We start from the raw sequence: 15175 nt of genomic DNA, 5'->3' as shown, positions 1-15175 counted from the left end.
TCCTTCAGGGTCCCACGCTCCACTGTTCTGTAATGCCATCCACATCCTCCAACCCTTCCATTTCTGTCACTCCCAATTCACCCCCCCCCCCCCCCTCAATCCCTCTATTACTTTCTCTTCTTTAAATACCCTCAGTTTCTTTCACCAATATTTTGTTTACCCCTTTCCCCAAATCCTTGATCTAGTTTTCCCCTCTTTCTAGTTCCCCTTCCTCTCATCATTCTCCCTTCTCATTCTCCTTCCTTATTCTCCACCTCCCCATTTCTCCCTTCCCCTCCATCCCCTACCCTACTCAAAATCTCCTTTCCAATGAGTCTTTTGATGCTACCTCTGTTGGGTATTTTGCCACATTAATCTTTTCCTCTGTAGGAGCTGTATACCAGAGTCTGCACAAACAGAATATAATCAGAAGACTGTGGAGGTCAGGTCATTGAGGATATTTAAGACTGAGATAGATTCTTGAGTATCAATGGGATCAAAGGTTACGGGAAGAAAGCGGGAGAATGGGGTTGAGAAACTTATCAGCCATAATTTAATGGCAGAACAGCCTCGATGGGCTGAATGGCCTAATTTCTGCTCCTATGTCTTATGGTCTAACAACAGGGCAAGTGACTGTTCTGAACCATTGTCCAATTCGCATTTCGCACCGTGATCTCGAATGAACCCAGTTCTTGCTTTCCAGATCCTAATCCGCACAGAAAGATGCAAACTGTGGTTTTGACCTTGTGCCTGGTGGTTGTGGCGTTGGCCATTCCTGTAAGTATCCCCTTTTCAAAATAAGAAGCTGCTCAAAATAAATTAGAAATAATCTGCAAACTTTATTTTGAATGATGTTTGTTGTTCTTGGACAAGGTATAAAGCCGATAACTTTTAACATATTCACTCATGGGACGAGGTATCACTGGCCGGGCCCAGCATTTATTGCCCCGTCCTTAGTTGCCCCTTGAGAAGGTGGGGGTGAGTTACCTTCTTGAACCACTGCAGTCCATGTGCTGTAGGTAGACCCACAATGCTCTTAGGGAGGGCATTATTGCTGAGCAGGTGCTAGTGGATGGCACTGTAGATGACACCTTCCATCACTTTACTGATGATCAAGAGTAGACTGATGAGATGGTAACTGGCTGGTTTGAATTTGTCCTGCTTTTTATGTGCAGGACATACCTGGACAATTATCCACACTGGCAGGAAGGTGACAATGTTGTAACTGTACTGGACGAGCTTGGCGAGGGGAGCAGCAAGTTTCAGAGCACTAGCCTTCAGTACTATTGCTGGAATGTTGTCAGGGCCCATAGCTTTTACAATATCCAACGATTTCTTTATATCCCGTGGCATGATCTGAATTGGCTGAAGACTGGTATCTGTAATGTTGGGGATCACTGGAGGAGGACAAGTTTGATCACTGAAAGTGGAGTCGCAGGTAGATGAAATAGTGAAGAAGGTGTTTGATATGCTTTCCTTTATTGGTCAGAGCATTGAGTATCGGAGTTGGGAGGTCATGTTGCAGCTGTACAGTACGTTAGTTAGGCCACTTTTGGAATACAGCATTCAATTTTGGTTTCCCTGCTATAGGAAGGATGTTGTGAAACTTGAAAGGGTTCAGAAAAGACTTATGGGGATGTTGCCAGGGTTGGAGGATTTGAGTTATAGGGAGAGGCTGAATAGGCTGGGGCTGTTTTCCCTGGAGTGTCGGAGACTTATAGAGGTTTATCATAGAATCCCTACAGGATGGAAACAAGTCCACACCTCTGAAGAGTAACCCACCCAGACCCATTCCTCTACCCTATCACTCTACATTTCCCCCTGACTATTGCATCTACCCTACACATCCCTGAGCACTATGGGCAGTTTTGCATGGCCAACTCACCTGACCTGCACATCTTTGGACTGTGGGAAGAAACCAGAGCACCCGGAGGAAACCCACGCAGACACGGGGAGAACGTGCAAACTCCACATAGACAGTCACCCGAGGCTGGACTTGAACCTGGGATCCTTGGCACTGTGAGGCAGCAGTGCTAACCACTAAGATACCATGCCATCCTAAAATAAAATTATGAGGGTCATGGATAGTGTAAATAGACAAGTACTTTCCCCTGGGGTGGGGGGAGTCCAAAACTAGAGGGCATAGGTTTAGGGTGAGAGGGGAAAGATATAAAAGAGACCTCAGGGGCACCTTTTTCACACAGAGGGTGGTACGTGTATGGAATGAGCTGCCAGAGGAAGTGGTGGAGGCTGGTACAAATTGCAACATTTGAGAGGCATCTGGAAGGGTAAATGAATAGGAAAGGTTTGGAGGGATATGGGCCGGGTGCTGGCAGGTGGGACTAGATTAATTTAGGATAACTGGTTGGCATGGACAAGTTGGATGAAGGGTCTGTTTCCATGCCGTACATCTCTATGATTCTATCCATTTGGCACTTCAGGCTGAAGATTGCTGCAAATCGTTCAGCCTTATCTTTAGCGCTGATGTGCTGGGCTCCCCCATCACTGAGGATGGGGATATTTGTGGAGCCTCCTCCTCCAGTAAGTTGTTTAATTGTCCATCTCCATTCATGACTGGATGTGGCAAGACTGCAGAACTTAGATCTGATCCATTGATTGTGGGATTGCTTAACTCTATCACTTACTGCAGATACTGTTTGACATGCAAGTAGTCCTGTTTGGTGGCTTCACCAGGCTGACACCTCACCTTCAGATATGCCTAGTTCTGCCCCTATCATGCCCTCCTGCACTCTCCATGGAACCAGGGTTGATCCCCAGGCTTGATGGTAATGGTTGAGTGGGGTATATGCCAGGACAAATCAGTCAGCCATTTCAGACAGGAGATTAGAATCTCCCGTATTGCTGTGCGTCTGGAGTCACATGTAGGCTAGAGTGGGTAAGGATGGCAGTTTCCTTCCCAGTAAGGACACTAGTGAACCAGATGGGTTTTTACAACAATCGACAATGGATTGATGGTCACCATTGGACATTTAATTGCAAAGTTTGGTTTGAAAATGCTCACTTATGTCAGGATTTGGAATTTGTTGTAATATAAGGGCAAGGGGAGAATTTGTTTTAAGCACAAACCTGTCCATTTTATACAACGTTTTCTATGGAACAGGAAGGAGGCCCACACACGGGGGGAATGATGGTTATTGAGTGGGTGGGGGGGGGGGATTCTCAGTGAGGGAACTGACCAACATCAAATAGAACAGGGAGAGTCCTGAAGGCACTTGGCAATGGGAGACTCTTCCCCAAACTCCCAAAGGCGACTCCTCAGGTAAACCTGAAAACAAGAGAATGCTACTCTGTGACAGAGACAATCGGATCATTGCATTGTACAATTCACAATGTCACCAACTATTCTTCTTTTCATTTGTACAGGTTCGGAAAACCAGAGATGCATCGACAAGTATGGAGGTAATCACTCATGGTCCATTATTCTTACAATATGACTCCTTTCATAATGTGCTCTCCATTAAGTGTATAAAGTTGCATAAATGTGTTAGGGTGCTTCTCAGAGACACAGGAACACGTGTGGTGACAAACAATGGGTGAGTAGGATGATTGACCTAAGGCATGGCCAAAGTGCAGGTACTAGAAGATGGAAAGGTGCCGGAGGAGGATGATGCTTCAGGAGGGGGTACCATGACCCGTGGTGTAGGCAGCTTGAGGCAGCGGCAGAGTATGGAGAGGGAAAAAGACAATAAGCTCATGTCAGACAGAGAGGTACGAGGATGCTGGGGCTGGGTGTGGTTTAAAGGCTGGGGGAGCTTTCAGAGATCAGGAGAGTTGAGGTTATGGAAAGGTGTAAACCACAGGATGAGAATTTTAAATTAAATATTGGACGCATGGGGCACAATGGGTGACAGGAACTTGGTTCAATGCAGGCAACAGAGCTTTGGATAAACTGACATTCAGAGGGATTAAAAATATGTTTGTCTCAGCCTTGAACATAATGACCCAGCCTCGAGAACCCTCTATGGTAAAGAATTCCACAGATACACTCCCCTCTGAGAGAAGACATTCCTCCTCATCTCTATCTGAAGTGGACCATCTTATTATGAAATACACCATCTGGTCTGGCATTCTCCCACTAGGGGAAATAACCTCTCCACATCTCCACTGTCAAACCCCTGAGGAATCTTGTACATTTAGTTCTTTTCTCTAATCAATTTAGCCTGAGGGTCCTTTGGGCAGGTACTGTCAAAATAGCTCTGATGGCGGGTATCAGATTGCAGACAGAGATAGCAATATAATAGACTGGGGTTGTTGTGGTGCAGTGGTAGTGTCTCGATATCTCTCTGAACAGATTGATTAGGGGAAAAAAAACGATAATAGGTTGGACCTTGCTGTTAATGATGTGCTGATGACTGAGGCCATTATTAATGTACAAATCAGCTGAGATTTCCAGATATGTAGCCATACACAATGATGTTGATTTTAGTGACACCATTGTATTGGTTTGGGACAGACACTATTTCTTCAGTTACCTCTGTGTTACTCCTCAGAACTTTCCGGATTTGAACATTTATTGCATAACACTGATGACAAAATGTCCTCCAATCACATAAATAGCTTTTTATAATATGATAATTCTTAATACAATCAATTCCCCAGAAGGGAACAAATTAATGAAGGCAAAATACTGCAGGGGCTGGGAATCTGAAACAAAGAGAATTAATGTTGCACGTCTGGTATGAATTTCTGAGAAGTCATATTGGACTCAGAACATTAACTCTGTTTCTCTCTCCACAGATGCTGCGAGACCTGCTGAGTTTCTCCAGCATTTTGTGTGTTTGTTTAAAGGAACAAGTTATCATTCCTACACTCCACAAAGTGTTGCTAGACAATTAAAAGTGAACATTTTAAATTGTCTAATATTCTTGGTTCTTTTTGTTTCCATGTTTCTTTTCTCTCCTTCTTAATAGCACTTCTCTCTCTCTCTCTCTCTCTCTATTTCTTTACTGAACCTGATTTGATTCTAATCCATCTGTTTTTTTTTGTCTCTATTATTCCTTGGTTTCTTTCACAATCCTTAAATATCAGGAGATACACTGTTGCTTCCTGATGCACTGTAACCCTCACCTTGTCATTATTAGCTCACATTTGCAAATGGTCAGGATGTAAGGAACTTTCAAACCAAAGAACGCACAAAAATGTTGAACTAATGAGAGACAACATTTGATGGATTAGTGCAACAAGGCCTGGGTTATCGCTGTCTGTTTGATTTAGTCTCTGTGAAGCACTTACAAAGTTTTCTCAAAATAAAAGGATTATGAAAGTGTGCTAATTGTTCCTTGAACATAGACTAAGCCTTTTGTAGAAACAGACTTTACTGAAAAGCATTGAACATTTTGTTAATGTGTCTTTATTCTGTAATTACAACAGAATATGAACTTCAATCAACTAAATCCACTTGGAAGCCCTTTTCAGTACAGAAATCTTGGTCCCTATGGTACAAGACGCAATTTTATCAACCACTTCTTTAACAAAAGGTTTCCACATTACAACAACCGTAACTGGGGATTTCCTTTCAACAACTTTAACTGGCGACAAAACAGCGGTGGATATTACCCTGGCCAGCAATTTCCCTTCCAAAATCCTAACCAGCAATTTCCTTTCCAACATCCTAACCAGCAATTTCCATCCTACAATCCTAACCAACGATATTACTGGAATGCCCAAAACCCTGGCCAATTTCCTTATTATCAAAACGTCTTCCCTGCTTATCCAGTGTGGAGAGAAAACGTTTTGGGAGTAAATGCTGCACAAATGGATGCTGAAAGCATGAGTGCTGAGGACCCAGTCAGTATGGAAGATACTCAGGTGACCATGCCCTTTGGAAATGTGCCTTTTGAACCTGTCATGCCAGGTAATGGAGATCCCTTTTTACCAGGTAATGGAGATCCCTTTTTACCAGGTAATGGAGATGCCTTTTTACCAGGTAATGGAGATCCCTTTCTACCAGGTTATGACGATCCCTTTTTGCCAGATAATGAGGACTCCTTTCTACCAGGTAATGAGGGACCTTTTACACCAAGTGTTGATCCCAATGCTGTGGATGTTGGGGTTGAACAGGAATCGGAGACTGATGTTTCGAATCCAGAGCAACCTGTTCTCCCATACACTGACTCTGTGCAAGGAGGGGACCCATTGGGCTCAAACGTTGAAGATGATTCTGTGATCAGTGAGAGCCACAAGGGGCTGAACCAACAAAACACAATCTCTGAGCACGGATTGGACGTGAACCGTGATGGAAACATGAATAATGAACAATTTGCCAATCAGCAAATGTCAAATGGAAATTTGGACGAAGATGATCAAACTGAACAGGATGAGGTATTTTTGATTTTTTTCTCAATTTACAGGCAGACAGTTGAACAGATTAATCAATTAATGATATGATTAAGAAGGAGCTGAATTTCCTTGAACTCCTCACCTGGTAACACTATACTATTGTCCGGTGAGGATCCATTCTGATTCACAGTTTGGTGCCCATCACATTTAGGTTGAGATGTAAAGCAGTCTTCATTGTTGATTATTTCTGACCCAGAGGCTGCAAACTATAAATGGTTAGAAATCTCTGCAATAAGAATTAATCTCCAAATGCCTCATGCTCTGTTGACAGCAATCAGATGAGGGACCATTAAAGATACAAAACCTTACCTTTGCAGCAGAGTAACAGAACGCACATTAATTAGCAAATTGTTTCCTTTTCCATTCTCAGCTGGATGTCCATGCAGGAACTTATCCAATCTCTAGATTCTGGAGTTTTTTACATTTGCAAATAACAAGAACAAGAATACAATGTGTAAACTTCCAATTTAAAAATTCCTGTTTTTTTTTTAAGAAAGCTGTTAATATGACCAAGACAAAACCTGTTTCATGTTGTTCACTTCCTTTCTGCAACCTGATGGAAATTTCCTTCTCATTTGCAGACCCAGAATCTTGCTACCAACACAATGGACATGAACCCACTACCCTTTTCAAATGATAACGATGATGATGATATAGAATCCAATCTCAACATTGCAGAAGCCAATGACAATGAACTGGATTCCCAGGAACAGGATACCACTCAGTCCCGTGAAGAGAATCTCAATGAGTTCAATCTACCGGCTTCAAATGATGATGGAGTCTCTGATTCTGAGGATAATGACATCATTAATCCCTTTGTTAATAGTGGTGCTGATATCAATCAAGCAAACACCATAGATTCCAATCTCCATGACGATGAAATTAATGGAAATAATTTCAGTGACAACAATGGACCTAACATCAATCAGGTTGGGAATGATGATGGAGTGGGTGAAGATGACGGCAGTGTCACCAATAACATACAAAATGAAGTCAGTAAGTATCACGTCAGGCTAAATTTATTGATAATAACTTATTTGAGTGTTAATTGTTTTTTGTACCTTTACACTGAACTGGAGGGGCTTTACTGTACATCTCTATGACTCTATATCTCTATGGTATTGTTTACACCTCTGATCCAGGAGATGCAAGTTCCAGTCCCACTGCTGGACAGATGTGTCATAATATCTCTGAGCAGATTGATTAGAAAATATCAAGATTCAAACTAGCTCTTATTCTCAAAGTTTCATGAACACCAATCCCCAACAGCATCAGAATATTCTGACAGTGGTCAGAGGTGGTTGTGTGTTCAGTCTCAGAGCTAAGCCATGTTCAAGACAAGCCACATGATGGTTGAGGTTCCTAGTGAACCTGGGAACATTACTGTTAACTTATGTTTTACCTGCTTGTAATTCCTCAAACATTGCAAAATCTCTCCACCAACTCATCCTCCTCAAGAACACAGGTTTATGCTGGAATAGGAACACAGCAATAGGAATAGGCTATTCAGCCCCTCTAGCCAGTTCCACCATTCAATGAGATTGCGGCTTTTCTGTCATCTAACTCCATATACCTGTCTTTGGCTCAATACCTTTGTTTAACAAAAATGTATCCCTCTCAGATTTAAAATTAACAACTGATTTAATTTTGTGGAAGAGAGTTCTGAACTTCTACCAGCCTTTGTGTTTAGAAGTGTTTCCTGTGCAATCCAATTCTGGAATAATCAGGATGTGAGGAATACCAACTCCCTCCTGAGGTAAGGTGCTGAAGGACAGATCCTTCCTGAGGTAAGGTGCTGAGGGACATCTCCCTCCTGAGGTAAGGTGCTGAAGGACAGATCCTTCCTGAGGTAAGGTGCTGAGGGACAGATCCTTCCTGAGGTAAGGTGCTGAGGGACAGATCCTTCCTGAGATAAGGTGCTGAAGGACAGATCCCTCCTGAGGTAAGGTGCTGAGGGATAACTCCCTCCTGAGGTAAGGTGCTGAGGGACAGATCCTTCCTGAGGTAAGGTGCTGAAGGACAGATCCTTCCTGAGGTAAGATGCTGAGGGACAACTCCCTCCTGAGGTAAGGTGCTGAGGGACAACTCCCTCCTGAGGTAAGGTGCTGAGGGACATCTCCCTTTTGTGGTAGTGACTAACATTAAGGGAGGACAGGTGTCAATATACAGGTTGTAAATGTTTATGTTAACTTACACTAACTGGTGAGGTTTGAAAATAAAGTTGTTCCCAAATCGTGGAAAGAATGCAGTGTACAACTGAATGTCTGCCTGATTGTTGCATTCTCACATTCACTAAGAATGAGAACCTGATTGAGCTGATAAGTCCTTATTGTGTCCTGTTTCAGATTCCTGTAAAAACATGCACTGTCGACATGGGAGGGTCTGTAAGATCAATGAGATTGGAAACCCTACTTGCGTTTGCCAGGCTGTGACAAGCTGCCCTGTAAACACTCCTGAATTAGCACAAGTAAGGATACTTACTCATTCTCAACATCATCCAAAAACAGTAGCAAGGATACAGAAGGAGTTCAAACTGTCATCATTGCTGCTGTTGGTTCCTTGGCCCCATGGTTTGCCCAGGTGATTGAGCAGGGTGACACTGGAAGGCGATAGAGCACACCAGGAACAGTATAGTTTCAGAAAGAAACACAGGATCATGGTCGTTTCTGAACCAATCCAGCATCCACTTCAAGAGAAGACTTTGACAAGTTAGAATATGAAGGAATGGAAAATAACCACAGAAAATTGAGAAATATTTGTTGAAATAAAGTTTACAATTTTACATCGAACATACAGAAGGAGGCGCTGTTCAACAAACTATATTATTAGTTACAATCTGCTTCCATTTTTCCCATGGCCCTGTTTTATTTTCTTTTAAATATTTATTTGATTCCCTTTCAAAAGTTTTTAAAACTGCTGTTTCAAACAGTTCCATAAAAACATTTAATTTCCCTCTGACTTTTCTGTCCTCGCGTCCCTCAGGTTTTGATCTTCGTGTCAGTGAGAGCAGTTTCTCTACATTTATCAGACCTCTTTAGGATTTTAAAGCCCTCTGTTACTTCTATCAGCTGCAACCTTGTCTTCCCTAAAGGAAGCTCCTCCAGTCTCTCCACATCACTGAAGTCCCTCACCCCTAAAAACACCCTTGTGAATCTTTTCTGCAGCCTCTCCAATGTCTTCATATCCTTCCTAAAGTGCTCAGAGCTGGAAGGAAGCTTCTGGTTGAAGTCAAACTGGTGTTGTGTACGAATTCAGAATAAACTCCTTGCTTTGTTGGTCAAAGTGCTGATGAATAAAGCCCAGGATTCTCCGTACTTCTTGTACACTCTCACCCCATTCCGCCACCTTCAGTGATTTATGTACAGGTTCACCCAGTTCAGTTTGCCCTTTAAAATTGTGCCCTTTAGTTTCATTTTGTCTCTCCATGGTCTCCTTAACAAAATGAATCACTCCTCAATTCTCTTCACTAAAACTGCATCTCCGCTTGGCTGCTCAATCCTCAATCTATGTTCTTTGGGAAATTCTACACTATTCCCCCTACACTTTCCAGTCGTTCCATGTCCTGGTCCATCCACAGGTTTTGAAACTATGTCCTGGACTCTGAGGCCTAGCTCATTAATGTGCCCACACTACCTTATCTTTACAGGCAGCTGGTAGTTCAGTTCCAGTTTTGCTGCTTATCCTTGACTCTGATTTATCTGGGTCAGACCCATTTATCTCTTGAAGTTGACTTTCCTCCAGATCATTATTCTTCCTCTGGATTTCTCTGTCTTTTGTTCTGAAGTGAACCTAACCTTCGCCTGCAATGATCACTGTCCCTACTCCTTCTCTCACTTCATTTATCGGCCACCTCATGTTCAAGAATCCTCTCTAGCACAACTTTCTTTCCCAGGGCAGCTGCTGCAGAAATTCCTTCCCTACATTCCCTGGGAACTCTTGCCCCTCTCTGCTGGGTACACCACAACTATCCAGGTCTATACTTGGATAATTAAAGTCCCTCCCTCCCTGCAATTAATTTATCAATCCGGCAATAAATCACCATCATCACCATCAGAAAAACAGCAAGTTTTGGTAGGTCTGGAAGTATCCGTGGGGAGAGAACCAGAGTGAATGTTTAGGTCCATGACTTCTCATTGCTGATGTAATTGGATTGCTTTAAGATATTGCATCTAGTTTAATTGTCTGGTTTGATCTGTAGGTGTGTGGCACGAACAACATGACGTACAGAAGCCCTTGTGAATTCTTTGCTTCTAAATGTCTTCTTGAAGAAACCGAGGAAGAACATAACATCCACCTGGACTACATGGGACCCTGCAAATGTAGGTTTTAATTGTTTGCAAAGTAAATAAAATCCATCACTATTGACCATCGCTATACAATGGTGACCCATGGATTGTCCTATTCTGATTCTTCCATATTTAGAAAAATATATTTGCAATGTTATTAATAATGCATGAGTTACATCACAGCAAGTCTTGTGGTACAGTGGGTAGTGTCCCTGTCTCTGAGCTAGAACTCAGTGTTTGACTCCCACCTTGGAACTGTGAAAGCAACATCACTGGAAACAATTAGATAGTTAGCTTGTTGAGTGAAAATTCGTTGGATTTCCTACATTACAACAGTGAGCACACTATATAAATGCAAATCTTTCTTTTATGTTCAACTGATAAAGCTCACAGCTTTTGTAGGTAGCTGAAACAGGAACCTGCAAGATACATCCAAACATGAATCAGACAGACCTGTTCGCATCTGCACCATTGAACAGCAGACTGAGGATTGAATTGATCCAATTTATTTGCAAAGATATTAATTAGCTAACGCAGGATGGGGCAGTATCACTGGGGAGGTTTGTTTTGCATTGTGTGTGAAACAGAAAAGAGAACTGAAATTTGATTTTGTTTGGTCCTGTTCAGACATCGCTCCATGCGTGGACAATGAACTGAATGAGTTCCCTCTACGTTTACGCGATTGGTTGAAAAACATTCTGATCCACGTGTATGAACAATCCCCTGGCCTCCTGTCTCAGAAAGAGAGAACAGCTGTAAGGGAATTTCCGTATCCTTCCAACAACAATGCAGCATTTTTCTATGCACTGAACACTAATATGGAAACTGTTGTCTACTGTTACAATCTAGAATGCATTGTCTTAAGCAAAATTAGTGGCAATTTTTAAAAATGACTTGGTTAAAATTTTGCCGGGGATAGATTTATGGACTTCTGGTGAAGAAGGGAGGTGAGGGAACTAATTGGGAAGATCTTTCAAAGAGTTGCCATAGAGAGGATGGCTTGAATGGCCTCCATCTGCATTATCATTATTAAAGGATCATTCGAGCACCAGGAGCAATTGGGTAATGATTTGGTAAAATACAATCCCCAATTATGTTCAGCTCCGTGAGAAAAGTTAAATACTTTTCTCCTGGTTTTGGTCATCCCTTCAAACTTGACCAAATCAGCTTTCTACTTGGCAGTGGGCTGGAATATCTAGGAAGTGCAGACTGTCCGCTGTGGGAATGAGACCCTGGAATAATGTAACTCCATTTGGGTACTTTCTATCTGGAAGGGATGCTGTCATGGACAAGGACAGGAGCAGTCTGTTTGGTTCAGGTCCATGCTGGGGAAATGATGACTCTGGGTGGGATGATGAGGAGTTATCCTCCTGAGCTCATCCTCACTGTGGGTCAGTCCCCTAACAGCCCTATTCCATTGACACCCCAACCAGACAGCTGCTCTCCCCCCCCCCCCACTGTACTGGCTTGTCACAACTCTGTGTCCCTCGCTGGTTATCAGGCAGTCAATGCGGCTAGTGTCGTGGTAATATTGTTTGGTTAGTAACCCGGTAAGACCAGCCTAAAGCTCTGGGGACAATTGAGTTCAAATCCTGCCATGGCAGCAGGTAGAAATTAATAAAACCTGAAAGTGAAAACTTGCCTCACTGATGATGACCATGAAACCACCATTAATTCTCATCAAAGCCTGTTCGCTGGTGTCCTTCAGAGAAGGGAATCTGCCAGCCTCCATGTGACTCCTGGTCCAGGGCAATGTAGTTGCTGTCTGTAATAGCAGCTGAAGTCTGGTTTTGTAATATTCAATCTTTTACCAACCCCGGGAATTCAGGCACTGAGCCCCAGCACACACTGTCAGAGGAGTCCTTCTGATCCAAACCCCCTTCATGGCTGATTGTGATGTGGAATGCCCTGCAGTAACAAAACTGGACAATCATATCCATACGTCTTTTCCTAGATCCAGGAAATCTATGATGATGAGCAACGTCTTCAACCTGGAGATTACTCTCTTGCCCAGCTCTCTGATGACTTCAATCAGAATTACCATATGTACATCTACCCAGTTCACTGGCAGTTCCAGCAGTTAGACCAGCATCCCATTGATGGGTAAAGTTGGATTCACCTTCTATGACAGTTTTTTTTAATTTTCAAATCAATGAATCTAATGTGATAATACTCATTTAATTAATGCAAAGGACCTGGAGTGTAGCTGGGTATGTTGTCTCTGTATCAAGATCCATCTGTCTTTTACAATTACAGCTTATTGGAAGGAAGGCTTCCTTTAACCTGACCTTCCTTAGAATTATAACAAACACAGTGAGTGCAGAGAGAAACAGAGTTACCATTTTGAGTCTGGTCAAATTTCCAGCATCCGCAGTAATTTGCTTGCCTTGGAGATCTAGATGATATCTATAGAAGCCATTCCTGATGAAGGGCTTATGCTCCTCAGAGGCTGCCTGACCTGCTGTGCTTTTCCAGCACCATACTCTCAACTCTGATCTCCAGCATCTCTAGGCCTCATTTTCTATTTGGAGATGTAGCCAACTTGTCCATCATGAAAACTCAGTTTATTCAAATGTTCATCTTTCTTGAAAGCTATGACTGTTAGATAGTGACAAATGTCAAACCACAGTTGAGCACAGTTCCCCATTTAGCCAATCAAAATGGAAGCTGACAAAACAGTTAATGCCTTTGTCTTTCAGCGTCCTTTCCCACTCAGAACTGGCACCTCTCCGGACCACATTAATTCCCTTGGAACACTGCACAGCAGACTTCTTCAAAGGCTGTGACCTCGACAAAGACAGAGGCATCTCTCTGAGAGAATGGGGCACGTGCTTTGGCATCAAAGAAGGTGGGGGCATTTATCGGGTAAACCGAGGTTTATAAGTGGGGACAGGATGGTAGGCCACAAGCAGAAGTCATTAGGGAAAGATGTTCAGAGTGAGTTTGTGTTGTATGTGTTTCTGTGTGTGTGTTTGTGTGTGTGTCGATGTGAGAATGTGTGTGTCAGTATGTGTGTGTGTGTATGTGAGTTTACATGTGTGTCTGTGCAAGAGTGTGTGAGTCTCTGTATGTTGCAGGAGGGGGGAATGGCCTCAGTGGGTGTGGACTGAGCTGAGGTTGTTGGAAAGGTTAAGGTTGGGGTGCTGATAGATGGAAATGAATTAGAAAACCGTATAATTTAGTGGAGGGGGTCGTGGGTGTGGGAGTTATTGGGAAGTTGTAGAAATTTAAAAGGAATACAGAGAGGCTATAAGGGGATTTGAACATGAGGATAAATAGATGAGACACAAAGGGACAAGCAAGATGTTGAATGCGATGTATGGATTGGATCGGACATAGACTGTGGAGTTTGGGCAAACTGAAACTCGCAGAGGTTGAAGAATGGGAAGTTATTGAGGAGAGCATTGGAATAGTCAATGAATCGGTGACAAAGCCATCGAGGAGGACCCCAGCAGCTGAAAGATCATTGCTGCCAACGTTTACTCGAGATGAGATTGGGTGGATTCACAGTTGGAAGATTCGCTCAGGGTGATAGGAATAGAATTGAAAGAAACCAGTGGAACCTCTTATTGAAAGTTGACTATTCTTTCTGTTGCAGAGGATATTAATCCCAACTTTATCTTCTAAGATGCTGACTAGCTGCACTCAGGAGGGTTTTGGACATCTGACAGTCTTTGATCTATCTAGATGCTACCGATGGACAGTTAATATCACCTTCATCACTGGAAATATTCAAACAAAAACATCCCTTTTTTTTTGAAATTTCGATAAGTTCATTTCATTTGGGGGCATGAGACTTTCTGGTATTATATAGAATAGGTAATTACAAAATACTGACCAATCCTCAAGGACCTTTGTGAATTTCTCAGGTTGGTTGAACATCTGGAAGAATTGTAGCAGTAACTATTATTAACATCAGTAACTATTATTCACATCACTATTATTAACATCATTAGCTGGTAAATATCAGGGCACTTTGGTTTGGTGTAGCATCCATACAGGGTCATCAAAGACATGGGTATCCCTATTAGAGGGCACTACCACAGTATCCATCTCGACAAATTTTTATATGAATATAATTGTAGATGTATGTGAGCATTTTAAAAAGTTGTTTCTGTAATGAATGGAACTTGATTTGATTTGTGTAGATTGCTTGTGTCTGCTCTTGTTAAGCCTATTTGATAAACTCTACTTACTTCCAATAAAATGCTTTGGACAAACATCTTTCTCAGGAGTGATTGAATTGTTTGGATATGGCTCCATTGGGAATGTTGTAAAGATCCCAGACTTCACACAAGGGAAGTTTACGTAACAGAATCCCAGATGGTGTGGTCTTCGGACTCTCAAAATAATTCAGAGTGTAAATACACTGGTCCATGGCTTTGCTGGATTGTCCAGAATCACCAATTTAATTGATTTGTGCTAATTTAGATGTTCTCAAACAAGACAATAGAGTCAAAAACAGAGATTGCTGGGAAGGCTCAGCAGATCTGACAGCATCTGTGAACAGAAATTAGAGTTAACATTACCAATCCAGTAGCCCTTCCTGA

The 15175-nt window shown here is 42.5% G+C and overlaps 1 protein-coding gene across 1 annotated transcript in view; it reads left to right on the top strand.

Moving 5' to 3' along the window:
* LOC122539297 (SPARC-like protein 1) overlaps window positions 1-14845 on the top strand; it is a 19419-nt gene extending 4574 nt beyond the window's left edge. The window contains exons 2-11 of the mRNA XM_043673992.1: window positions 683-756; window positions 3364-3399; window positions 5371-6321; window positions 6921-7335; window positions 8685-8806; window positions 10538-10658; window positions 11253-11380; window positions 12580-12728; window positions 13325-13473; window positions 14224-14845. Coding sequence (XP_043529927.1) covers window positions 703-756; window positions 3364-3399; window positions 5371-6321; window positions 6921-7335; window positions 8685-8806; window positions 10538-10658; window positions 11253-11380; window positions 12580-12728; window positions 13325-13473; window positions 14224-14252 — 2154 coding nt within the window. The 5' untranslated portion in view covers window positions 683-702 and the 3' untranslated portion in view covers window positions 14253-14845. The remainder of the gene's footprint in view (window positions 1-682; window positions 757-3363; window positions 3400-5370; window positions 6322-6920; window positions 7336-8684; window positions 8807-10537; window positions 10659-11252; window positions 11381-12579; window positions 12729-13324; window positions 13474-14223) is intronic.
* Window positions 14846-15175: the final 330 nt, after the last annotated feature.

Source organism: Chiloscyllium plagiosum, chromosome 32, assembly GCF_004010195.1.
Source record: "Chiloscyllium plagiosum isolate BGI_BamShark_2017 chromosome 32, ASM401019v2, whole genome shotgun sequence".
Taxonomy (NCBI): domain Eukaryota; kingdom Metazoa; phylum Chordata; class Chondrichthyes; order Orectolobiformes; family Hemiscylliidae; genus Chiloscyllium; species Chiloscyllium plagiosum.
Note: the sequence above shows the minus strand (reverse complement) of the source record. Positions and strands in the feature narration are given on the sequence as shown.